Source organism: Ptychodera flava, chromosome 16, assembly GCF_041260155.1.
Source record: "Ptychodera flava strain L36383 chromosome 16, AS_Pfla_20210202, whole genome shotgun sequence".
Classification (NCBI taxonomy): domain Eukaryota; kingdom Metazoa; phylum Hemichordata; class Enteropneusta; family Ptychoderidae; genus Ptychodera; species Ptychodera flava.
The window spans coordinates 11,456,550-11,483,444 of record NC_091943.1 but is presented as its reverse complement, the minus strand read 5'-3'; the positions used below and the strand labels follow the sequence as shown (position 1 = coordinate 11,483,444).

At 36.9% G+C, this 26,895-nt stretch overlaps 1 protein-coding gene across 8 annotated transcripts in view; it reads left to right on the top strand.

The window, feature by feature from the left end:
- Positions 1-26,895, top strand: part of LOC139152825 (mitogen-activated protein kinase-binding protein 1-like) — a 54,630-nt gene that overhangs the window by 12,171 nt on the left and 15,564 nt on the right. For 6 of the 8 annotated variants that reach the window (XM_070726177.1, XM_070726174.1, XM_070726171.1 and 3 more), the window contains exons 3-18: positions 5,358-5,420; positions 6,253-6,310; positions 8,616-8,708; positions 10,448-10,564; positions 11,262-11,351; positions 11,644-11,826; positions 17,657-17,817; positions 18,086-18,158; positions 18,520-18,780; positions 19,538-19,604; positions 22,182-22,391; positions 22,782-22,907; positions 23,275-23,345; positions 24,546-24,670; positions 25,062-25,249; positions 25,513-25,576. In XM_070726177.1, the coding sequence (XP_070582278.1) occupies positions 5,358-5,420; positions 6,253-6,310; positions 8,616-8,708; positions 10,448-10,564; positions 11,262-11,351; positions 11,644-11,826; positions 17,657-17,817; positions 18,086-18,158; positions 18,520-18,780; positions 19,538-19,604; positions 22,182-22,391; positions 22,782-22,907; positions 23,275-23,345; positions 24,546-24,670; positions 25,062-25,249; positions 25,513-25,576 (1,950 nt within the window). The remainder of the gene's footprint in view (positions 1-5,357; positions 5,421-6,252; positions 6,311-8,615; positions 8,709-10,447; positions 10,565-11,261; positions 11,352-11,643; positions 11,827-17,656; positions 17,818-18,085; positions 18,159-18,519; positions 18,781-19,537; positions 19,605-22,181; positions 22,392-22,781; positions 22,908-23,274; positions 23,346-24,545; positions 24,671-25,061; positions 25,250-25,512; positions 25,577-26,895) is intronic. The other 2 variants (XM_070726175.1, XM_070726172.1) reach the window with 1 other exon arrangement.

The window sequence follows — 26,895 nt, the reverse complement described above, 5'->3', positions numbered from 1 at the left end:
TTTTCTAACATCTCAGAGATGTATTTGATAAAGACTGGGCAACGTCAGATTACAGTAATAGAACTGGAGAAGTATATTTTGTTTATAATTTCTGCTCTGCTATTGTGAGACCACTACAGTATACATATGGGAACTCTTGTGAAACAAAAACTTAGAATGCTGCAGAATTTCAAGTTTATCAACAAATAATTGTAGTTGCCGAACCATGGTGTTGAGAAATATTGTAATCAATCATGACATTCAGTTGGCAAAACATTTAGAAATTTAGCAAACACAAGATAGGATTCCCAAAAACTTTTACTGGCTAGGCATATCAGCAAATTGGATGATTTAGCTGAATGTTGTATTTGTAGGTTTGGTATCCTGACATTACCCCTAAACATTAGCCATCAAACATCTCCCAGCCACTGGCTTGGGCCAGGGTAGGGCTAAGGTTAGAGCAAAGGCTAGAGCTTTAGATAGGGTTAGAGCTGGGGTTTGGACAAGGGTTAGGATAAGTACATGTATCAGGCAGGTAAATGTCCACTGGCTAACTGTTATAGAACAAAGGTTTTGGCCTACCTACAGTATATGGTTTCACCACATCACAACCCTGCAAGATGGTGACGGTATGAAGCTAAAAAGAAGGTTGATGTGTATTCACTTGGGTTGTGACATGCAGACAGACCTAGTAAAGGTACACCTTAATGATAGTGTTGAAAGTAATAAATAATGTGGTAGCAATCAGATCATTCCCCTCGAAGATTTACAAAACACACACAAACAGCAAACTTTTTTTATGAACAGAGCAGGGGAGGTACACAATAATGATAGTGTTTGAGCAATAAATAATAAGGTGGAAATTTCGTCGTTTCTCTGAAAGAATTATACTGTACACACATGAAAATACAAATTCCCTTGAAAACAAGCCCACTCTTGCCATCAACATCACTCTGAGACTGACTGAGTCATCCAATGGTGATATTTGACCATGCCAGACCTGAAGGTTAGATGTATGTATATTGTTACATAATGGTGAATAAAATGCTTGATTTGATTAACCACATTGACAGAAAGAGAAATGAGAGAAGCTTCAATAGATTTAGAGCATAATCGCCATAATCTTTCATCCTGTAGAGTGAAAGGGATGTCTGATTTGTTTGTTTCATTTGTTAGAAACGGTGTACTGCAATGCCAGTCACTTTTAAAAGCGTAGTCAGGCATGTGATTTAAATTCTAACAATAATGTTGAGCTTGATGACATAATATGTGGTCAGTAAGAAAGATTGTGTCCTCTAAGTATATTCAAGTATAGTTAAGTTTGTAAGTATTACGTGAATTAAGATTTGACTCAGAGCTGTTGACTGCTCATCCTGCAGTTTGGTGTGAAGAATTAAGATCAACCAACTGAATTGAAAAATACTGACTCAGACATACCTGTAACTGCTTGAATAAGGGAGGTCATGATAGAAACCTCCAACAAATCACTTGCGTGTACAATCATCAATGTCAAATCCACTGAATTGGTTTGTTGAAGAGTTTGGAAATAACACTCATTACATCGATCAAAAAGTTGAAATTCTGTGTTGTATATTATAACTTGAAAAGTGAAACTGTCAAATGACCATGAATCATTGATATTTACAGATAAAAATAACATCACAGATGTACATACTTTCAATGATAATTGTCATGTCACAATAAAGGAAATTTAAGGAATTGCATTGATGGTATCATTTGACTGCCCAGTAGCATCAATCATACAGTTACTTGGAGGATTGTAATTCAAAAAGGGACATCTTGTTTCACTTGTCAGAAACTATCCACTGCAATGCCAATCACTCTCAAAAGTGTATTCACGTCTTTCATATAAATTCTCACAAAGTCATGTATCCGGGTAGCTCTACATGTAATACTTTTTATTTCTGTACATTTATGTAGCATTCCACCCTGTATGGAATCAGTTTGTACATGTAGAACTCCCCCAAAAAAACATGCTGTTTGTGATCATTTCAGGCTATTTTTGGCAGCAATGTAAAGGGACAATTGAAAGCCAAGGAAGTTTGTTTATACTGTTAATCAAATCTGTATGAAATTGTAGAGTCACAGGAGACCACGTCTGTTAGGGCCAGTGCTTCAAGTAAAAGGATCTTATTGTAAGAAGAGTCAGCACTACCCAGAAGGATTTGTGAAAGTGTTCCCAGTTGTTCCTGCAGTGTTTCAGATGATGTGATATTAATGTTGATTGTGTGCTTGTCATGTCTGTTGTTCCTAGTGTTTGACATCAATCAAATTCCAATACTGAAGCTGCTTATATCAAATATACAACCGGTGTATTGATTTCAAATCCGAAACTCAACTCGTGTGATCTAAAATAAACTTTCCATCCAAAAAAAAAATATCTGAGGGGGCTGTAATTGAACAAGCACGTCACAAGAAGATTTTACAGCCATGTATCATAGTTTGAAGGGCCAGCACTCAAAATAGGAAATATAAGAATGGCAAATTTAATATCACTGCGATATTGTAAGCACAAATAGTTTCCACATATTTGGAGGACCATGATTGACATTTACAGAGATTGAAAATCTTTATTGGGTGTTCTTAAATATCTTGATATTTGATATGTCCAGTATGACATATTAAAATTCACTTTGGCTCATCAACTCAATTCTCTTTTGTCTTGGACTGTGAGCGGTCACAATAAGCATTCTCCAGCCTGCTCATGTTCTGTGCAGGAGTTGGTGTAGTCATTGACTTTAAAATCTGGTTTGATCAGCAGCATTTGTCTGTATTAGCTTGTAACACAGCTTCCCTCTTTTCCATGGCTACAAGTGTATGTGATGATGTACCAAGAAATCCATTTTCCTGTCATTTGTTTTCAAAACACAATGTTTTTAAAGCAGAAATTCCACATTGTACAGCATATTTTACATGTGGAAGATGAGGGCAGGAAATGGGAACCAACTGCACAATACCAGGAAATAATCTAACAGGATATTGATGATATTATCTTCCTGCATCTTGTCTTTGGCCTCAGACTGTCTTCCTCTCTGAGTTTTGGCTGATTTTTTTATACCATCAAGATAAGAAAATGTCAGTTTTTCTGATTATTGACCACTCCCATGTCCTCATCCCAACCTGACAAGATTTCAGGAAGTCCGAAATGATTCACAGTTGTACTGTAGATATGTTTTCAGCTCAATGGAAACAAAACAAAGGTACCATCACAAGTAAGCCGTCGTCACACACCTTATAGAGTTCAATTTTCATGGAGGGTTGTGTTAGGACATTCACCTGTCATCTTTTTCCATTTCCACAGAAACCTATTGTTTCTTTTGTATGATGAATGTATTACTCTGCAAAGTGGTTTCCTGTCTCTGTATGTGACCAGAATACAAAACACATGTACAGTGTACAGTATGTTGACAGTAAATAGCCTAAGTGGATCAAACTGAATAGTCATCGACAAAACAGTAATAGACAGCAGATCAGCATTACTGGTATTATTAGTCATCTTGGATATTGATTTTTTTATGTAGAAATACACAGCACTGTGTGAATGTTGGATACGCTTCAAGAAGTGACCTGAGCTATAATCTATATGTGTATTTGAGCATCTACATGCCAGGAGAACACAGAATTGATTATTTCTTAGTCAAGGTTACATTTCTGAAGTTAGAATTCGATTCATAGTAATAATTACTCTGAATGGCACAACCTTGTCTCAATGCAGTCAGCTACAATTTATTGATGCTATCGTGCATTCCAGAAATACAAGCATGTGAGGAGGGCATGTCGCAAACACAGTAAACATAATCATAGAATAATAGCAAGATGAATGATAATATCCTTTAGGATCATCACATTTTAGACCTTTTTTGGAAGTAAAGCGGTTAATTGATGTCAAAATTTATTTGAAATCCATGTGGGACTATTTTGAACACCATTTATTGAGTGAATAATTATGTAATATTTAGAAACAGTTTTGTTGCTATTTAACTCAGGTATTGATGTGCATGTACACACTAACATTATAAGCTGTGCCTGACTCAATAGCTATGCACAGCTTTATCAATAATAGACTTGTACACTGGCAGGACTGTAAGTGTTGTTGTTTGATATACTGCAGTCAAAACAGCTTCCTGTCTGGGACGAACAATGCCCCAGTGAGAAGAGACAAACAATAGTAATATTGATTTCTCAGTTTTACTGTTTATTTGTTGTGACTGGTAGTGGGTTCATTGAGGTTTATATACACTGTCTATCTTTACATGGCTGCCTGCACATGACCTTGTGGACTGTAATCAGCATGACTGTTACATTATATGAGAAAAACCACACAGCCAAATGCGTTTTACAACTTGTATACATATACATGATTACATCACAAATACACAGCACCACTATGATTGACATGGGGTTGCTGTGCCCTGAGTGGGTGAACAGGTACTGAAATTGACAGGCTGTGTATATCAAATTTTTCCATGCGCCCAATGCAAATTTTTGATATTGCCCCCAAGGCACTGTATGTCTGGTACAGTGTAATATTAGCTGAAACCAAAGTAACATTTAGATGGTTGATGTCAAATTTCTCATGTCTCACCATAAATAATTTTCCATTTTATCAACACTTGGTCTTTAACTACATCTCCCTTAACTGATGGTGTCATTAATATTAGAATGTTGTTTTTTTGTACATGGCATGTAACTATATATGTTACATGTTGTTCCATAAAATACCTGGATTTCTTATTCATCGCATCTTAGACTTTAGCAGTTGTGTATGGTTATTAATCCTATACGTAGCAGATGTGTTTAGTTTTCAAGGATATTCAACGCATAAATACATGGTAACACCACAGTGCACAGACTATCAAGACAATAATCTATCATAATATATGTACATGTAGTTATTCTAATGTCACAGAGATATGTATTAAATAACAAAACACCTTGTGAATTTTTTGTATTTATTCCAATATAACTTGGAGATGTACATATGCATCTCAATTTGTGTAAATAAAAAAAATGTTAGGAGAGGATGTCCTGGAATGTTAGAGAATCTAAAAATGTAGATGGCCAAGGTGTTGCACATAAGTTCTACAGTGCATGTGCATAAATCTAGCAATCTAGTACGTACAATGTACTCATACAGCCACAGTTGTTTCTGTAGGCTGTGCTGTCATTCATCTCATATGTAATGTGAAAGTGCAATGAAATCTGATGCCATGAAAACCAAAGACAACTGAATGACTGCCCTTAGCAAGGCTTCCCTGCAGTGAACACACACCCACAAAAATCCAGTGCATTATGGCTTGATATGATGGAGAGTTTCAACCAACATGTAATTTATGCTTTTGTCTCTCCTCTTCCAGATGTGTGGTTGTTCTGTTCAACCCACGCAAGAATAAACAGACCCACATCTTCAGCCACTTCAGGTAAGACACAAACAAGACCATAGTGTTAATTAAAAAATTCTGTAGTCCGTGAGTGCAAACATACTAATGCTTTTTGAGTGTACCATACTTTAAATAGTTGTGCGGTGTTTCTCTTACGTAACCTTTGTAAGTTGTTCTGTACCCTACTGTACAGTGGTATGTTTTCAAAGTATCTTGTGTGATGATAGAATCTTTGTGTCTCTTTGAAATATAAAATCTTCTGATTTTGTTATTCATGGATGTATTTGTGGGGTCATTCCAGATTAAAGAGGAGAAATTTAAGATGTCAAATGTCTGTATTGAATAGGGAATATAAAGTGCCACTTGGAGTGCATTATCTGTCATTATGTACCGTTTTATTGGTTCTGTGAAATGTACCGTGTTCTGGACCCTTGAGTACAGCTTTACACATTTTACGAGATATTGTGACTTTTTATGGAAATACGAGTTCATATAACAGAACTGTCTGACATTTTACTGTATGCTTTGATGTTCCAACACAAGCCATGGTACTATACCAAGGGCATTTACCTGAAATTACCTGTCAGTGCACTGCCCATACCCCTTACACTTTTGTTTTATAGAGAAGCAACCCAGGTATTAAAATCGTATTGTAACCATACTGCCAAGTGTTTTGCTGTACTCCTGCAAGCCATGCTTTTGCATTCATTCTGGTCAGGTTACTCAGTTTAAAAGGCAATAAGTATTCAGCAACTAACCAACCAACCATGTCCATGTCCATGTACATCAATACAGGCTGTTAGTCGGTACAGAATATAACACAAAAAAGCCCAGACAAATGAAATGTTGTCTTTTTTCTTCTCCTGTTTAGAAAAACCATCACAGCATTGGCATTCTCTCCCGATGGGAAGTATATTGTTACAGGGGAGGTAAGCTTTCTCCAGTTACACTCATCGGTACAGCTTGACATATGCCTGCTGCTATTGAACATCATCACTTACACGTCTGCTGTCTGTCACATCAACCAGCTGTCATGAAGATTAAAGATTTCTGTGTTTTTTCCCCTCCCTTGCTAATTCCATGGAATGAATCCGTCTTAGTCATTCCGCTATGTCACTCGTTCATTTTGACCCAGTACTGGCAGTAGCTGAGGCCAGCCGCCTGGCTAATTATCCCCAGTATGATTTCTATAATATGATAAATGCCTGTAATTTTTCCAGTAAGATTTGGATCACTAAAGTTTATGTGGCAGAGATTCCCTCATCATTGTGAGTATACATATCGGTGTTTATGGCCAAGTGATAAAAATATCTGTTCCCAGAGGGACAAAGTTAAGCAATGAAATGTGACAGACCAGCCAATCAAGACAGCAAACTGCATTACATCGCTGTACTTTTCACTCATGTATCCATTACAACTTGTAACTACCGTGGCTTGTCATGCCATCTTCACTGCAATATAATATTGAGACATATCAAACTGCAATATAATATTGAGACATATCAAATGTCCAGCAATTGAATATTTTATTCATACATCAATATGTTTTCAAACATATTAATTATTAACTATTAAAACACTCACTAATTTGCTTGTTGAAGTAGCAAAATCAATATTCAATCATGTACATAGGCTCAGCTGATAAGCTACATGTAGATGGTAGAGTTCCTTGCATGAGGAAGTTGAGCTGTGAAACAGTCATTGATACTCAGAACAAAAGTTCAATTTACTCCCCTTGTAATCTAAACCGGTTCAAGTATACAACAGGGAATTTATAAATTTTGAGGCAACAAATACATTTGTGTTTGTTTGTTTGTTTGTTTTTGAATAGTTTTGCTTGCTGTGATTTTATTGACAACTGTCAAAAATAATAGGGTCAGTATCTGCATCAGAAGAAGTCTTTCTGTGGTCTATTTCTATTCTTGGCTGTTGCAGCCCACTGGGATCTGCTCTGAATGCCAATGGCTGCCTTTGAACTGACATCTGTTAAAGATAATCTATAAACAGTGCGTGGATATCGTGAAATTTGACCATGAAATATGCATAATATGGCTGACTCTGGTGTATTCTATGAAACTTCATTAACTTTATGAACTTGATGTTGCAAAATCCTACATTGCATAATTTAAAGCCCCATACACTTTAAAGTGGTCCCTATGTACGCTGTATAGTTGCCTGTTTCTCTGATCTGCGTGTGTTTTTATCATCAAGGTTCTTCACACAAAATGTCTGATCTCTGCGGGTCAGGTTTGCTTTGTGTATAATCATTTGCTGTTTCAGCCAGACAGCCAGCTCTATCACGTGAATCCATTTACCTGTGTATACATGCCTGTTGTACTTGCATAGAAATTTCTCAGACACGCATCATCTGATTTCTTTCAGCGGACTGCAAAACTCATCTGTCATTCTTTTATCGTCTGACATTTTGGTTCACAATAAAGTGGTTTTTCCCAAACAATCTGATATCCATCACCTCTGATAAACCAGAGTCTGCCCTTGTTTTTTGTCAATAGCATCTGTTGCACACACATTGAAATTGATAGGAGAAAATGTTAATTAAGGTCTGCCATTTTAGAATACCCATTGACCTGAAATATTTGAAATGTCTTGACACTAGTGTCAAGTTCAAATGTTAAGATCAAACTAGGTCACTTTTTAACCCCACTGAAATACATTGTTAGGTAAGAAGTTTGATTCCACATGATCAGAATATCACGTTCTCTAGAAAAATTTCTGTGCCAATGGTACTTCTAGTTCCCCACAGGTCATTGCCCGCTCTGTTCTTTTCCACCTCTGGGAGTGGAAAACCTTGCAGAATAAACAAGTTCATGAGACACTATGGTCATATGGGGTACCTGTTATTATGTCCGAATTCAGTGGTCATTCAATTGCCTCACAATCTGACTGAAATAATGGATGATTTATCGTCATTGATTTTACAGCGCTCATGTGATATAAAAGATTTGTGAATCAATATATTTTATAATCAGTGATACCTGTGTTTTGTACATCAGGAGAAAATATCCACTAAATGATATATTACTGTCACAGCCCTATGTCTTGTGGCTGTTGTAGCAAATAGAACCTTTGCCATAAATTTCTGTTATGTTTATATTTAAACTGCTGTGGTGAAATGTCTGCACGTTGTTAGTGTGATGTTTCCCTGCTTACATGTACCCATGTCATTTGACAGTTTTATTAATGGCGATGTGTCTTGTTTTCCTCAACACTTAGAGTGGCCATATGCCAGCTGTGCGCATCTGGGATGTTGCTGAAAAAACACAGGTAGTGGAGTTTGCTGGTCACAAGTTTGGAATTACTTGTGTGGTAAGTCTTGACGATCAAAATTTAAGGTGATTTGTAGAGCAGTTGTCTTACTATAATCAAGTGTAAAGTGTGACAGCGGTGAAAGAGGCATATATGTATTCTTAAAGCTGTTATCAGGTACAAACTTTCTAGGGTTACAGGGACACATGCTATATAAAAAAAATTATAAAATAACAGAAAAAAAGTGCTCCAATTAAATAGTTAAAACTCAGCAGAAAACTGTTAAGGTACATGTAGGGGGTATAAAATAGGTGAGTGCACATAGAACCGAGACATAGAACCATAGGTGTGCCTGTACTGTGTGAGAATATATACCCCTTCTAGAAGTTGACATAAACTACCAGGGACAAAACAGTCAACAATAATTTTTTTCCCCATTAATTTACAATTTTAAACCTGTGTTTTAATAATAATACTAATAAAATGTTTACATGGCACTTAATCTGTTATCATGTGACTTGCTTGGTAGGAAAAGTTTTGCATTCCAACAAACACAGTTTGTGGGGACAAACAAATTCTAAGCCAGGATCTGGCTGAGTGATTTAGTTGTAGAATATGAAAACACAACTTTAGCAATTGGAATCAGCGTCATTTATCACTTGATGGCTGTCTATTCAACAACAATCATCACTCTTTGGTAGTGATCCTCTTCACTCTTTCAGTACAGTTACCTTTAAAATAGGTCTTTGACCAGTGTCATGCCCTCCTGATGACTTTCAAGGTGGTCTTGTGTGAATAGGCAGTATCTATGGAGGGCTCTCTCTCTCTCTGGTAATCAAACCAATTTAAAAGCTGTGTTGGTCTTGAATGGCATTGAAAAGGAAGCATAGCGCCAAGGACAAATGCATTGCAGCAAAAACACTGTGACTGAGTTCACCAAGCAGTCAGAATGAGTTTGTCCCTGGGGCATTGTGGGTTTTCCTCCAGTAAAAAAAAATTTTTTTCTGTGCAAGTAACCCCATTCCAATGTACTATATCAGCACTGCTGAGGTTTTATCAGGTTGTGCAATGCTGACAGGTTTTCCACCGCAAAGAAAGTTTTTTATATTGCATGAAAAGGGATTAAGTCTTCCGGTGACAATAGCAGCTTAACCCAATGCCACGCTCCCATTGTCCAAATATATTCCAATCTGAGGTGTTACCATGTTGTCACCCAGAGGAATTCTGAAAGTGCTGATGGGTTTGAAGTCACTTGCACTCTTAAAGCTCTATCAGCACTTGCTTACCATATGAGCAAGAAGCTCATCAGAATTTCTACCACGTAATGTAGTATTGTGACGGTTCCAGCACCCCTTCCCTTATGAAAGTACTGTGGCAGTTTCAAAGGTGATTTTGAACATGGAGTGGTTATCACCCCAGTGTATGAAAGGGGCAGTAGCTTTAACTTTTTGATGATTTTTTCACTCTTTTGTTTCATATTTCAATTGCAAGTTCTTCATGTGCATAAAGGCATATTGAAACACCCACTATTTAGCTTGTCAACACAGTGTCTTATATGCCATTGTTTACATTTGAATTCTTGGCTGGACCAGAATTTACTTATCAACATTAACAATACAGTCTACCGGTACACATGTACAGGCTGAGTTGACAAGTTAAATACTGTAGTTGACAATAAAAAGAATGAAAAAAGTCATCAAAGGCTAAAGCTACTGTCTCTTAACAATATGTATTCCAAAAACGGAATTTTTTGAAAACGGAATTTGATGTAAAAATTTGCATTTTGTCTTCTATTGCAGGCTTTCTCTCCAAATAATAAGTATGTGGTATCAGTGGGTTCACAACATGATATGGTTGTCAATGTGTGGGACTGGAAAAACAGCAAAAGGGCAGCGTCCAATAAGATATCCTCCAAGGTGAGGCAGATGAGCTGCTTTAAAAAAAACTGTTTAAAATACCAAGTCATGTCTCTTTTGATGGTGTCACGAATGTTTCAGTTCAATCCAGGGTGATTCATCTGTGTTAAAGGATAAGTCCACTCACAATAGTCGTAAATAAGATTAGTTGTTGTTTGAGTCTCAGACAATGGAATATTTCTTTTCTTCTCGTCCATTGACTGTGGCACTCTGATCTGTCACAGTGATAAAAAAAAAGATTTAAGTTCTCACAATCCATTCCACAAAATCTTCAACAAAATGTGAAGCGAATGATTATCAAGTATTGCCACAGGATACATGAGTTGGAGTGCACGTAGCATTGTTATAGGTGTGAAAACATTTTGTTCTTATGTTCTTTGTTGCCTCATTCGGTAAACAGGCTTGAAGTACCCTGGATCACCTTTATACAGCTGCATCCAGCGGTCCAAAACAAGTTGAAACTGTTTGCTAAGTCACTGTGTTTGTCAGTACTCAGTCAGGCCTATCCACCCCTGCGTCCCACATTTTTGTCGATGTTGACTCCCATCAGCTAAACCACTATTTAGCCAGCCCTTCCCCCTCGTGTGGAAAAAATTCCCCACCAGATGGCCATTATGTTCTTGTGCTGTATCAAAAATCCCATAGTTGCAGCTGCTGCATGAATGATTGTATGAAATTGTTTAATTTTGATTTTCAGGTGACTGCAATCTGCTTTCATGAGAGCGGCAATTCATTTGTCACTGTCGGCACCAGAAATGTCCGCTTCTGGTACATGTCCTCCACAAAGGTAATCTTCTTCAAACATTCTCTTTCATGGTATTGTCAGTGCATAATGTCGGTAAAGATCTCTTTAATGGGTCCACTGACATCAACTTTTGTCAGGGTAAATATTTTCTAACCCAACCACTGTACAAATGTACATGTACGGTAGATCCTGCATCAGTCCCTCCTGATGCATTTGGAAATGTAATAATTATTGGCATTGGAATGTAACTGAAGTGTCACATACAGGGTACATTTATTCAACAAGTAAAATAATCGCGTAATATTACATACTATATCTGCTTTTTGTCTCTCAGTCCAGGGAAGCTGTGCCCCTTCATGGCAGATCTGGCATCCTTGGAGAACAGAGGAATAACTTCTTTTGTGATGTGGCCTGTGGCAAAGGAGCCAACAAAGAGAAGACGTTTTGTATCACCAAATCTGGTCTGCTTTGTGAATTTGATGACAAAAGACTGTTAGATAAATGGGTTGAGTTACGGGTGAGTGTCGCACATTGTTCATGGAGTGGAGGTACCGAAGGCAGTCTCATTTGCATTTTGTTGTGCAGTCTTTAGGAAAATACACAACGATGCTGACTTTTCATAATAGCTCTTAGCTAGAGGAGATGGTTGGAAAATAAGAGTATGGTACAACGATTACAAATGTTAGTTTTACTTTATGTAACAAAAACATTGATATGTGCATCCATTCTGAATAAGGGATTTGTTGAACTGTTGGAAAGTCAAAGTGTTGGCTGATAAAAGACATAGCCATGCATTGCATGAAAATCAATGCTGATCCCTGCCTGTGGTTTCAAGGCAGCAGCTGGTTGCTTGGCAATAGCTTCTGTAAAGAATTTGTTGAAAAAAAATCAATAGGAGAGGAATCATCAGTCATTACCTGGAGCAGTAAATTGGATCAGACTCTCTGTATTCAATAGGAATACTTCTACTGTCTGGAGCTTGTGACTTCACAGCATTGCTAATGATTGCTGACTTGAAAGCCAAGTAGTTGAATCTGAGCAACATCACATGATCCAAGACATCAGAGAAAACTGCCCTTGTATTGGTTGTTTCTTAAGGTAGCGGTAAAGGCTAGAGCGTCAGTTATAAACTTCAATAAAACTATTAAAACATGAAAGAAGTCAACATTCTCTGTGGAATAAAAAAAACTAGACATTTGGGGTCATAAGCATTGCAGAGTTATAGCCCATTGAAACTTCTGAAAAACTGACCAAATAAGAGGAAGTTGGGGAGTCCTTAGTGTATTAACTATGGTAGAGGTCCCCTAGCTTTTAAAAAAATGTTTGAAAAGGGAAAGTCATTTTTTACTGTTTTTTTAGGAAAGTTTGACAATGCAGTGCTTGCATTCAGAATGCGTGACTGCTATTATAAATGCATTGTTAGATTCTTTGAGTGTCAAAGAGGTGTCAAAAGTGAGATTTACCAAAAAGACTGCTCTTTGACTTCAAAAGAGGGGTGCAAATATGGCTTGTTTTCAACAATTTTGACAGAATAACAGTTTTCCTACATAATTTTATACCAATTAAATCCAACCTTTGAAATGAGATATGGACATCAGGGAAAGACACTTATTTTTTTATCCACTTGCCCTTCGGGCAAGTGGGGGGTTCAGTTCACTTGCCCGAATTAGAAAACCACTTGCCCAGTATAATTTACATGTTTGAAAAAAGCTAAAACATTGGTTTTTCATTTCACCCACTTTATTTTGAAAATTATCATGTTATCATGAGAAAATGTCAGACATTCTCATAGGGTTCTCCTCATACTTCTAAGAGTGCTGGACGGCTCATTTATATTCAATTAATTATTAGAGCCCTACTAGCTGTATCTTTTAGCATTCTTTATGTGATTTTACTTCTGAACTAAAACAAGTTTTTGGGAATATGCTCTTTGAGGGGTTGGAATACAAGTATTGAGTGAGACTGCAGTGAGACTGCATGTGCAATTTTGAACAAGAAATATAATAAATGTGTGCCCAAACGTAAAATGGCACCCCATGCAAATATTGCAAAAACAGTGTACACCGTGCATATATCATTTGAATATTCACGGAAACAACAGAGTAGTCCAATGGAATGCATAGTGTTGAATATTTTCAACTGGGACACATATGCTTTGTTTTCTTTGTAGTATGGCAGGCAATCAAAATAATGGTTAAAATGTAAATTTACTTGTCCAATTTTTCAATAATGAATGTTTTGTAAAGCCGTAAAAGACTATATCCTGTAAATGGGTAGAATTTAAAGAAAACCACAGAAAATAGGAAGCCTTTTTTAGATCAACAAATTTCAAGATTTACAGCTAGTGGGGCTTTCATATTCATAGAAAAAAATTCTAATAGTGGAAGTTCATATGTTTGTATGTTTACTTTCTTGGGGCTTAATGTACAAATAATAACAGCCATTTCAATTGTACCTTCAAGGTATTTTTGCAGTTAAAAGTTTTAACTTATCTATTCTGAAAGAAAAAAATCTGTAGCTATAAAGGTATGTTTTGAAACTTCTGAAAAATAATGTACTTTTTTGTCATGTTTTTATTGCGCTTATATCATACACCAGCCCTATGAAGTTTGGATTACCATTGCACTATATACCAGTATCCTATATTTTTCTAATAACCTAGGTGGTCTTTATCGCTCATGCGCAGACTAAATAGAATTTAAACCAACAACTTAAGTCGTCGGTGTTTATGTATTTTGGAAGTTGAATTTCTCGATGTCAAATTCGATCCAATTGCTTCTTGACAGTCATTTTAGAATGGGAAAATTCACAAACAGAGAGATTGGTTGCCACGGACAAGTAACTTTTGGCTTATTGACTTGAAAATTAAGTCAATGTTCATTGAAAATTCAAAGACTGGACCAGTTGACACCTAAGCTTGCTCATGCCTTTCATTGCATGCGGTCTTGCCACGATGCCACTCACTGTCACTCATGCTCAACAAGTTAACATTGAAGAGTACGTTTTAGTAAAAGTCCCATTTTTTGTGGTGATTTTTCACCACTGGACTTTATTTTTACCTATTATAAACGCTCATACAAAGCACAAAAACCGCTGTGTGTTTTGTTTTTATTACCGTATCGACATATTGTGAGACACCGTAACCTCACAGTCAATGCAATGAACTTTGGTGAACGTACGCTCCACCAGCTGAACAGCTTTTTCATATGCAAAATCAGCGTACGGTATTTAACCGGTGGTATTGTTTGAACTACATTTTATTGGAAGCGATTTTATGATTCTTTTCATCAATTCTTCATGCAATTTTATGAAAAATCTCATGGAAATGTTCACAATGACATAATATGATTATTTTTTGTTGTTTAAGTCCGTGTTCCCTCGCCAGAAAATCGCTCTCGTGAATTCGATTTTAGGTAATTATTTTTTTCATTTGTCCCGTCGGGCAAGTGGCATCGGAGGTTCACTTGCCCGAACGCGACTTTCACTTGCCCCGGGCAATCGGACAACCCTTAGTGTCTTTCCCTGGACATGGAATTTTTACAGCCTATTAAAAAGGTTACAGATAAGATTTGTACGGCACAATTTTCCTGTATTTGAAGTACTTTTTGAAAAATCACATTTTGAAATTTGAAAGAATTTTTAATAATTTTTTGATATGTAAACCCATGTAAAATCATAAAAACAAATTTTATTTACAAATCCTGCCGTACAACTCTTACAATTAATAGTGTCAACATATTTATAACTAATTTGGTAATATTAATTTATTATTAAATTCAAAGATGTAAAAAAATATGAAAAATTAAATTTTAATATTGATTGGTGTCATATTTCAAAATCATGGCTACAAATACAGTGTTTCAGCCAGCGTGCGGCATTGCGACATTTGACGCAATTTTTTTGGTTTTGTCCCGATAAAATAACCGTTATGACGCAATCTGAGTAGGCCATATTTTAGTGGCTATTGAATTTTTAGACAGGGCCTCCTGGACAGAAAACTACGCCTAACAATAAAATGTTGTAAGATGTTGAAACAGTTTACTCTCCTTCCTACAAAGTTGCAATGTATTGAAACAGTTTACTCTCCTTTCTACAAAGTTACAAATTCCCTGGTACGTAAAACAAACATTGTTGCTGTTCGATACTACAATACATCACGGACGCACAACGTCCATGAATACACTGAGGCTTGGTTCTGCATAGGTGAGTGCCGCGTACCGGTCGTCCTTGAGTTCAAGTTTTACCTACATTGCTTGCATCAAAATTTGGCCTGCAGCTACTCAGTTTGATAGTAAAAACCATAATTTCTAAGGAAACTTTCACAAACAGAGTCATTGTACAAGTGAAAAGGAGAAAAACTGAGGTTTTCTGAAAGGTCAAATCTGGGTCATTGCACGTGATGTCATCAATGAAGACCCTTTAAGTACACAATTATGGTTCAAAAGAAACCACCTAGGGAGGGCCAATAGGTACAATCTTATGTTAAAAAGAAATTTCTTGGTGCCTTCCAATTTAAATGGCATTTAGCTTGACTGTCAGTTTTAAATTCTACTTTATTAAGAGTCATGGCAAAGGGAAATGGTCAACAGTACTTGCAGTAAGCATATTCATTTTCAAATCTTCACATTTGAGAGCTGCAATTTTGCACGGTAACTTAACATCAAAGCAACAATTCAAAAGTAGAGCTATTAAAATTGTCCGTTTGGCATATTTCAAACTGCTATAACTTATACAAGAAATGATGTGATTCTGAATGATTTTAATATTTCTGCAGATTCCACCAGTTTAATGATATAATAGTGAACATCACTAGACATTTCTTGATGATATCAAAATATAAATGAAAATATTTCTGGGCTTAAAAGTGTTATCATAATCTTTGAAACAATGATTACTCTAAAACATTGGGAAATTAAATGAACAATATCAATATTGTGTATTGTTTTACAGGATTTGGGTTTGGCCAAACCATTTTTGTCTCAAGAAAAATACTTGTGCTTAAGATGCTATTGAGCCTGCTTGATCACAACTATGACACAACACCAGGGCCTTAAACACCACAATAATTGTATCTACATTGCCACTATGCTACCCAATGCTCTCTTCTGCATGGAAAATTTTATCTGTGTGGCTCACAAAATTTTCATCATGACTTAAAAACTGCACCAATTTGCCACATTAGGAGCTTGTAGCTTAAATGTATTAAGTTGTCATTCTGTGAACACTGACAGAATGCTACAGAAATATTCTGTACCTTTGGTAATATACACTTCACATTGCTACCTGATTTTTAGAATTGCCACCTAATTTTATTTCTGGTGGTAAAAGTTTACCACCAGAAATGAAAAAATATTTCTATCGCTTTAATGTCATAAAAACACAGATAATTAATGCAATAAAAACTGAACAAATATTTCTTTAATGTAAAATACAAAACATTTTGATTTGAAAAATGAAGAACTCCTGAATACCAAGAAAGTTGTTGCCACACTTGAGATCATAAACTGCCTAAAATATGTTCAAAGTGGCTACAAGATTTTTGATTTGGCTAATGAGTTGGCTAATCATCTTGGTGACTTAGGGGGAGCCCTACAGTTTATGTGCATACCACATGGTAGCAGTAAACTTAATGATACTTCAAGTTTCATGTTGGCACAATTTTGCACAACACCATTGGCCTACTATATATACTTACCGTTAATGCACTCACCTGACTTGCCTATTGAACACCAAATATAGTATGACACATAATGACACTGTACTGTGTTGTTTTATTGAAATACATTACATGTCCCCCAAAAATTTAATTTGTCCCCCATTCAGACCTACTATGGGTCACTGTGTCCCCATGAAAGCAAAAGCTGGCTGAAACACTGCAAATATACAATTTTTATATTCTTTGGAGAAAGTATTAACTAAGGGAGTTATCCTGAAAATGTGAACTAAATATCTTGATTCTAACACTTGAAACTTGACATTAACTCTGAGAAAAGAATTGGTGCAAAAATAGCCTTTACCGCTACCTTAACTAATGTATCACCCTTAATCTTCAAGGACAAAAAAAGTAAAATTGACAATGATATAAACCCACAAAAATGATGAGATTACGTCTTCACACAACCTATTATTTTGTTTTAAAAAAGGGATTTTAGTTTCTGTTATGTATTAACAAGTATTGCTATGAGTTTCCTAGTAAAGTTAATCTGGGTAACCTTCGAAGGACAGAAAAGGAACAAGATCGCACTCTTCAATTGTAAGGGGCAGAATAGAAAGCTATACCATTTAACAGATGTACTTAAACATGAAAAAGATTAATATATCTGGGATTTATATCTTTTTGCCCACAGACATCACAAGCATACTGTGTCGCAGTCAGTGAGAGTTACATATTTGCAGGTTGTGCCAATGGCGTCATTAGGATCTTTAGTGCAGACACTTTGCATTACACAGGTACTTTGCCCAGACCCCATGATTTGGGTGTCAACGTGGCTGCCAGTATGGACCCAAGGTGAGGTTTATCACTATGTTACATAGACTGTGATTATGTGTAGAAAAAACAAATTTATCCAATGTATCGGCAGAATTGAGATGCGGTATTACCTCAGCAAAATACTCTAACATATCTACTTTGCCCGTACCATGTTTTATTTAGATGGTATTGAAATGCCATCAAACCAGTGGCATGAAAATTGTGTAACTTGGAAAGTAGTGAATCTTCCTTTTGTCTATCGATGTATTTTATTTGATTTTCAAATTTATCTTTTCGTTGTGTTCAGTACCTACAGTCACTTGGTCACCGCTCAGTACCCGAATGCTGTAGCCATCACACATGATGATGAAAACCACAGGGTGAGTTGGCAAGCTTTGTACTCTTTATCTCCCCTAAAGAAACAACCTGTGGTTTGCAAATATTTTTGATGGAATTCCAATCTTGGAAAATTGGTTTAATTTTTTCCAACACTGACTATTGTAGCAACGTTGTGTTTACCATGATATTTGTCTGTCAAGAATGATTAAATTATTGTTAGAAATGAAACCTGATTCGAGAAATGTACATGGTGGTGAAAAACATGATGTTGAATAATTTATGAGAGAGTCAGTTGTCATAGTTACATCTTTGGGCTACTTTATTCTTAGAATCTCAAGATTTAGTTATGTCTGAAAATTATTTTTGACTCTTTAAGTTTTTTGTTTCATTTCATACCAACAGCTAACTGCAGTGTACGATGACCACAGCCTGTATGTGTGGGATGTGAGAGACATCAAAAAGATTGGAAAATCATGGTCCTTTCTCTACCACAGTGCACCCGTATGGGGTGTGGAATTCTATCCCAACATTCCAGATGGCAACAAATCCTTGCTTCCGGCAGGGTCCTTCATCACTTGCTCAACAGACAATACAATCCGTGTGTGGAACATGGAGTCATCTTCTTCCAATGACAATGCAATCAAGAGAAATATTTTTAGCAATGTAAGTCTCTACACTCAGTACGATGACGTTGAACACTGAGATATATCATCATGGTAGTGACTCTGTTTTGATTCTGATTAGAAGTGGCATGGTTCATGGATATTGATAGTGGTTAATTAGTTTTTGCAGATATGATGTAAGTGATGCATGGCAATGTTGATTGGATTGTTGGCATACATGTAGGTAGGGCATTCTATCAGAGTGATGTATGTCCTGTTTCAAACACCTAGGATTCTTTTCAAATTAGCGTGAAAGCAATTTGTAAAAGTGGATTGGCCAACTGTGTATTTTTCCAAAACAATTTCTTTAGAGACTTGTATAGGTATTAGGAGGGTTTCCCCTGGACATTTACTCCAACAAGGTGGGGGCTATATTAGGAATAAGTCTAAGGTAATTGTTCAGGGGTGAATGTCCCGGTACCTTTGTATATTTCCTATCAGACGTATTATTAACTGTTTATGTCAGCCGTAAAGTTTCTCAAGGGGCTTGTGAACATGTAATAATTGCATGTGATCAATCATGTAAGCTTGTATAATCAAACAACGTAGACACACAATTCCATTTGTAGAACAAAAAAAAGGCAATGGTAGTCATGTAATGTGTAAATTTTGTGGTAGTGATGCATTCCAGTAATGCATAGCTTTCATGTACCTTGGGTATTAGAATTACCATAATACTGTTGACTGCACATTATAATTACAGGTATGGCGTTTAGCATGTCAAATATCATGCTTTTTCCAATCTTCTTAACCTCCAGGAGCTACTGAACATCGTCTACTTAGATGGTGACTTCAGCAATCTCTGCGAATCAGAAGAAACAAAACGTAAGTTCAGAGGTTCTTAACCACTTCCTAGGGATTTTCATCATTTTGGTATTTCCATCATTAGAATAGGGTGTTGACTCACCCAGCTGGTTGAAATATTCTGTTCAGGAACAAAATGGTGCTAAAACATCTATAAACAGGGATGTAGAAAATTTTTGTCACAGCAGGAAAATTATGGTTGACAGCCGGCAATGTCCGTAATGCGACCACGAAGCGGTCGTTGGGGGTGGGTGTGGGAGGGGGGTGTTTCCCCCCTCCCACGGTGCGGACTTTTTTGATTTTGAAGTCTCCAGAATGGCTCTCCTGAACCCATTTTATGAATTTTTGGTCAAATCTTGCACACTTTTACATCATGTACGATGTAACAAGGTAGGGACAGTCAGGTGATCTCTCTTCAGGTACTTTTATTTCTAAACATGTAACATTTAATTTTATTATTTGTATAGTCTCGTTTTTTCGATGTACACTGGCCACCATAAACCGGTAACTTCGTCAAAGCTCAATTTTCTGTTCCTTAGCCACGCGTGAGAAACTTTAAATTTACTTGTAGAATTGTCCCCATATTTGTCGTACGTCGGAATCGAAGAACAGCAGCCTTTGCTGCACATATAGAAATAATGAAGTCCGATTTTTCGCTCACCGTTGCCATCGAATACATTGCTAAACACAGCTAGGATTTCTTTCTCACCGTCACTCTGAGATGACACGTACTGTACATTGTTGTTTGATTCACGACCCGATGAATTGACATCACTAGTAGCAAAACTTTTGGTTGTTTCAACAGTTTCACTTGAACGCGGTTCGCATTCAATTGTTTCGATATTAAATACTGGAACACGGTGGCATTGCACGGCCGCTTGCTTGGGAACTCGACTTGGTTGTTTTGGTTGCGATTTCCGGAGTACATGTAGGACTTGCACTGACGTCACTCTGCTAAAGTGCCGGCAGGTTCCTCAGCAGATTTTTCACCGAAAGTTTGTTCGGCCTGTTTATCAGAGAAACCACTGAAGAATTTCTTGATACTTCGCTGTTTATCGCCCAAACATTTACAATCTGCGTGCAATCTCCGCAAAGTTGACATAGGCTTGTCATGCAAATACAACTGCGTGACTGTACCGAGTCACTCCGAAAGCTAGCCGAACACATGCCGACAATGACGTACCAAAAAAACATAGCGAGGTCAACTGCGACCTGCATGACCTGTGCACTGCATTCCGACAAGCACAAGTACGTTACCGCGTACCGATCCCGGGGTATAGACCGTTTATGCATGTAGATTGTTTCAGGGTACTCTTGTTTACGATTCGATTTTCGTTTGACTAGTATGATTTTGTAAACTTAGTACTCGACTAATACCTGATCCCGTAGCGGACTGAATTTAACACGAGTGGCCATTTCCGTGTGAACGCACGCACGTATGTATACATCCTCGTACTCGATTACGATTGATTTTTCGGACACACAAATACAAAAAGCTGCTGTTTCTCGTTGCAGTTACATTTATTTTTAAAGATTTGTGAGAAGATTTTGGCTTTTTTACACTGCAGCAGAAATGACATCGATTTTACATCTACAAATAATTTTCACAGCCGGCAAAATTTTGCTGACAGCCGGTTGTTTTTGCCGGCTGCCGGCTATTTTCTACATCCCTGATAAAGTATAAAAGTATGGTTTACTTTTAATTTTAAAGCAACCTAAGCTACATGTCCTGCCAGACTTGCTGTGCTTTACAACTAAAATTCATTTGCACGTACTTTTGATATTCTGTTCATGAGTTGCATCACAGTGAACAGTATAAACCTAACATACATGTATATTCCGTAGACATCACATCTGTGCCATATTGTTAGCGCTGGTATGTACTTAAAAGTTTTGATGCACAGAAAGTCATATTTTGCAGTAATGCTTCATATTACTACCAGATGGGTCAGTCAAAGCAATATGATAAGGTTTTCACCGGTGCGCAGCTTGGAATGTAGAGATTATTCCAGAGTCAATAGTGTGAAGAATTGCACATTTTAAAAATCAGCATAATAAGGATGCCAGCACGGATAATATGAAGAAGTGTATACTCCGCTATAATGTGACAACCTAGCAAAGAGAACATGGATATGGCAATCTCACCATAAAGATAATGGACACATTTTCACCCAAAGAGAAATCACTGTGTGTTGCTTTTTTAAAGTGCTGTACAGGATATAAAGCCATCCCATAGCGTATGTCAGTAGTGATGGGTTCAGTGGCTACTTTGCTGATCTAACATGTATGTTGTTTTATGCAACCACGGTGTGGTGACAGTTCCCAAAAGGTAACATCCAGCATGTTTTGGTAATCTCTAAGTGGAAATCTATCAAGCATTTCATTTCCAGTGTTTCACTGAAACGGGAGAATTCTGCAGCTGTGTAGTTACCAAGGCTTGAGCTTTTAACAAATAAGAACCAGGCAGGAGTGGCTTTTGCCTGCATGGCCGTCCATCAACACGTCCATCCAATGCATGTTGTCATTGCATGGCTTTGTTTTTTTCTATTTTTTCCCCCTTTGATCTCTGCTGTGCTGTTGAAACCATGTCACTGACAGTAAGTGGCCCTGACAAGACAGATCCTACGTCCAGTGAAGACAAGAAAGGTGTGAGGTGTTTCTGTATCAGCCCCAACGGTCAGCAGCTTGCCGCAGGTGACAGGTCAGGCAATGTCCACATCTATGACTTCCACTTCTATGATGAGATTCTCAAGATTGAGGCACACGATGCGGAAGTGCTGTGTCTGGAATATTCCAAACCACAAACAGGTTGGTGTCATATGATACTTGAGTACTCATATATCTTTGCAAATGTGAAAATGCAATCTAAGACATTGATTTCAGTGATAGCGTGAGAGTTGCTAGAGCAGACATGAAAATGATATTGAGATGTAATGTGTGATGTCTTGCCATGTTCCATGGAAGAATTTAACTTTTTCAAAAGTTTCTTGGCCGTCTCTCATCTCTTCCTGCACACTGTCTTGTTGTTCACTTCGTTGCATGTTTTTTCTGTCCTTTCCAACCAGACTGAAATAATATAATATTTGCTCGCAAATGAAACAAGGGACAATGAATATGTAGAATCTTTGCAGAAAAATTGTCGCAACTCCTATCAATACTGGATAAGAACTTGTACTCTGTGTTTCTTCCCTGATCCAGGCTACAAACTCTTGGCATCTGCCAGCAGAGATAGACTAATTCATATTTTCAATGTCCAAGAAGACTATGCTCTGCTGCAGACACTGGACGATCACTCGTCATCCATCACTGCGGTCAGATTTACTGGTAAGTCACACAGATTCTGATAAACATCCATGGTCAGTCGTAAACATCCATTCAGACTGACAGATCATCTGTCAGCAACTTTATGAGGCAAGTCACTCCATTTGAAACACTCAATAAACACACTGTATTACTGTAATTTCTGCATTGATTCCAATCTTCTTTCAGATAAAAATTGATGATGCGTATTCAGAATGTATGCACAGTTGTCACGTTTTTGCATGGTCAGTTTGTAATTTCTTGATTTATTTCAGTGAGTAGGTGTATTAACACTTTGGTTACGTTAGTTACTTTTGTTTAGTTTCATAGCCACTCATTTAGAATCATCTTTGTGTCTTATGATCTGTTGTTTTCACTTTGGGTTTCACAGATCAGCCAAATGACCTGCACATGATCAGTTGCGGTGCCGACAAATCAATAATGTTCAGAACGGCGGTCAGGGTAAGTGGGCTTCTCAATCTATCAATTTTTTATATGCATTACTGATAGGGGCTCACTCAGCACTCACCGGATGTACAGCTCCATGCTTTGTGTTCTCATGAACCCTGGCTCTGAGGACACCCCACTTCTCACAAATCTGTAATGCCCCAACAATGGTTTCATTATTCCTGGTACGACAGCGTGGCGAAATGGTGTATATACCTGAGGTCAGGGGTCAAACCCATTCCCCATCAGTGCGCGGGTTGGCTATGTAATTGACCAAAGAGCACAATCATGTCATGAATCAAGACTGTACAATGTAGGGTTGTAACTGGTCAGCATCTTGTGTGTACGTGATTCATTGAACATTCTGAGTTCAGAGAGTTTTGATTCACAAACAATGTTACCTGTATTTCTCAAATGGTAGCTAATAGACTTTGCATGACATACAGTATCACTATTATTTCTGTTTGTTTTTATGAAGATGTATTTTGAATTTAAATAGATGTTTTTCAAGCCATGTAATGTATGTATGCAAGTAGCACATGCCTTTTTAAGTAGCACGTATCTTTTAGTCTGTTTGAACTCAATCTTCCTGAAAATTAACCTCTATTTTCGCACATAAATGACTTGTCCTATTAAACTTCACCAATAGATGAGAGATTTGTAATGAATGGCTGGTAAGAAGATTTGTAGTAATATCCTCAGAAACATTGGGAAATGTTTTAGTGAATTTACATGAACTTCAAGCACAATGATGCCATCCAGATTGAAAAGAAGCATGCGTGTTCATTGCTGATCACTTACATGTAATGACATTGAAATGTCTATCATTACGGCAAGTCACTGGCAAGATTCAGCTATGAGAGTTTGACTATGAGAGAAAAGTATCAAAGGTTATTAACTCCATTGTATATTTGCAACTAAAAGGGAGCGCCATGGTTCTTGAAAGTACATCATCAGTTATTCATCTTACTGTGTGCTATTCAGCATCCAGTGTTGTTGTCTACAATGATGTGACTGGGGTGAACAAATCATTACTACTTAATGTGTTGTCACCTTTTGTACTGAGGGTTGCCCCATGGGGGTTGCAAACATGTTGGCAGAGAATTCAGGATGAATGGAGTATTATTTGGCAGTGCCCTCACAATTGTCAATACGCAGACAAGACCTTGTTCATATCCGTAATGAAGATTTTGTCCTTGTATGTAATCTTGACAGACTCCAGATGGTGGTCTTCAATTTGCACGCAATCATCATGTGAACAGTAAATCGACCTTTTATGACATGGCTACTGATGCTTCTATGAAATATGTAGTAGCTGCTTGCCAGGATAGAAATTTGAGGTGGGTTTCTAATTTTATCTAACATTTATCTAACATCAATCAAACACTGTGGAAACTTGTTCTTATTGTATGCCTCTGTCCTGTTTGACGTAAGAGATGCAGTGTCCTTCCATGGTCATTGGTCGACATGGGAGTTACTCTCAACAAAAATTGTGATTATCACTATGGCGCCCTCTAGGTACATGCAGTCTGTTTACATTGTTTTTCAGGTAAAATTTTGATGCATAGCAGTTAATTGTGTTCAAAATGCAGATGAGCACCCAGAGGGAAGACAATAGTAATTGTAATGTATCTTACCTCTGTGTAGGATAGTTTGCTCTTGATAGTTGATGTTTGCCTTTTTTATAGATACAACTCGTCCTTCGTAACCCAGTGTATATTTCTTTCTTAGAATTTACAATATAAAAAGTGGCAAGCAGAAGAGATGTTACAAAGGGTCCATGAGTGATGATGGCACACTGATACGAGTAGACTTAGATCCATCAGGGGGCTATGCGGCAACAAGCTGCTCTGATAAGACAATGAGTATCTATGATTTCTATGCTGGTGAATGTGTTGCCACCATGATGGGACATTCCGGTGAGTGCCAAGTCACTGACATCAAATCTATCTATACCCTGAGTAATCCTTACAAATCCAGCCTATCAATTTGAAGCAAAACCTTTATGCTGAAATATGATGTTGAAATTGTAAATGTTTTTCTAGGTTGTGGAGGAATGCAACTTTCTTTTCTCAGTTCAGTGGTTAGAAAGTGTATTCTTTGTCTGCAAATTACAAGTCAGTCAACTGAAACAAAAACATTTTTTTCAGTATGTGGTTCTGTCAAATCATTTTATTTACAGAATTGGTCACTGGTCTGAGATTTTCAAATGACTGTAAAAACATGATATCTGTATCAGGAGATGGGTAAGTCAAGTTTTGCATTGCTTAACCATTGGTCTAACTGTTGACAAATGTCAGAATGTTTCCAGTATACAATGTCCTAAATTTGATAGAATCTGGACGATATTACTATACAGTCTGAGCATACAATGAACACAATTGGAAGTATTTGGGAATAATGGGATATTTAAAATAATGAAAAAATTTATGTGTTTGCTTTTTCTTTTTTGTTTATTGAGTCTTAAACATTTGTTCAAAATAAATGTGGGCATCATTTTATTCCTTTAAGTACTCATCACTAATTCAGATAATATTTGTAATCTTATCCAGTTATTCCAAAATAGTTCCAAATAAGCTTTGGTACAAATCAATATCAAACCCTTGTATTTTTAGTTTTTGATGTAGTTGGTATGAGCTCTAAAAGACAGTTTCATCTCTCATTCTCTAAACAATAAAGTTTATATTTGAATTGATTATAAAAGTGAAAAGCCAGAATTAATGAATTCTTTGATTTAGCAAAAGAATTTACATTTTTATCTGTTAATGTCAGATTTCATCTCAAGTTGTTGGCTTGCCAAAAACATGAAAGTCTGTATATTTTTCTTTTTCTTTTGTAAATCAAATGATTTCAAGTAGATTTGGGCAAACAGCCTTTGTCCAGAAGCTTTTATTGTTGTTTGTTGATGGTGTGGATTTTCCTATATTCAAGAAGCGCTGCAATGTTAAGTAGTTTTTCCTCAAAATTGACAGATATACCTAGATATACCCAGGCATTGGTTTACCTGTTCTACACTAGATATACACTGAAGTGTACAATTGAAATGTGTAATCAGATTAGCACCGTGCAATAACATTGCTTAACACAGGTATACCAAGTTGGTCAATTGATGGCGCCATTTCAAAGTGTAGGATTTTCCAGGATGAGTTTGTGTTAGTCTCTACTCTGTAATTTTTAACCTATGATCAGCTCAGGTGTTTGCTTCAGCTTATTAGACATTTTTATTCACATTGGAACATTTGATATAGAGAAACAATTCATGAAGATTTTACTTTTAATCCAAACTTATTTTAAGATGTACAGTTATACTATGTACATGCATATGCCACCATTTTATGATAGTATCATAGTGTCGGTTTTGTTAGCTGCAAAAACTGTCCTAAGTGGGCTCAAAGAAGTGAAGTACAAAGCAATGAAATGAAAGAAAGCCAAAAAGAAAAATCCTACACTATGCTGTACACATTTCTATAAATTCATTTTGAAAATAACAGAGCATAGAAGAAAAACAGTCTTGACGTCACAATTTCTTTTTATTTGTGGTTGAACCTGGCCAACCTATTCTAAG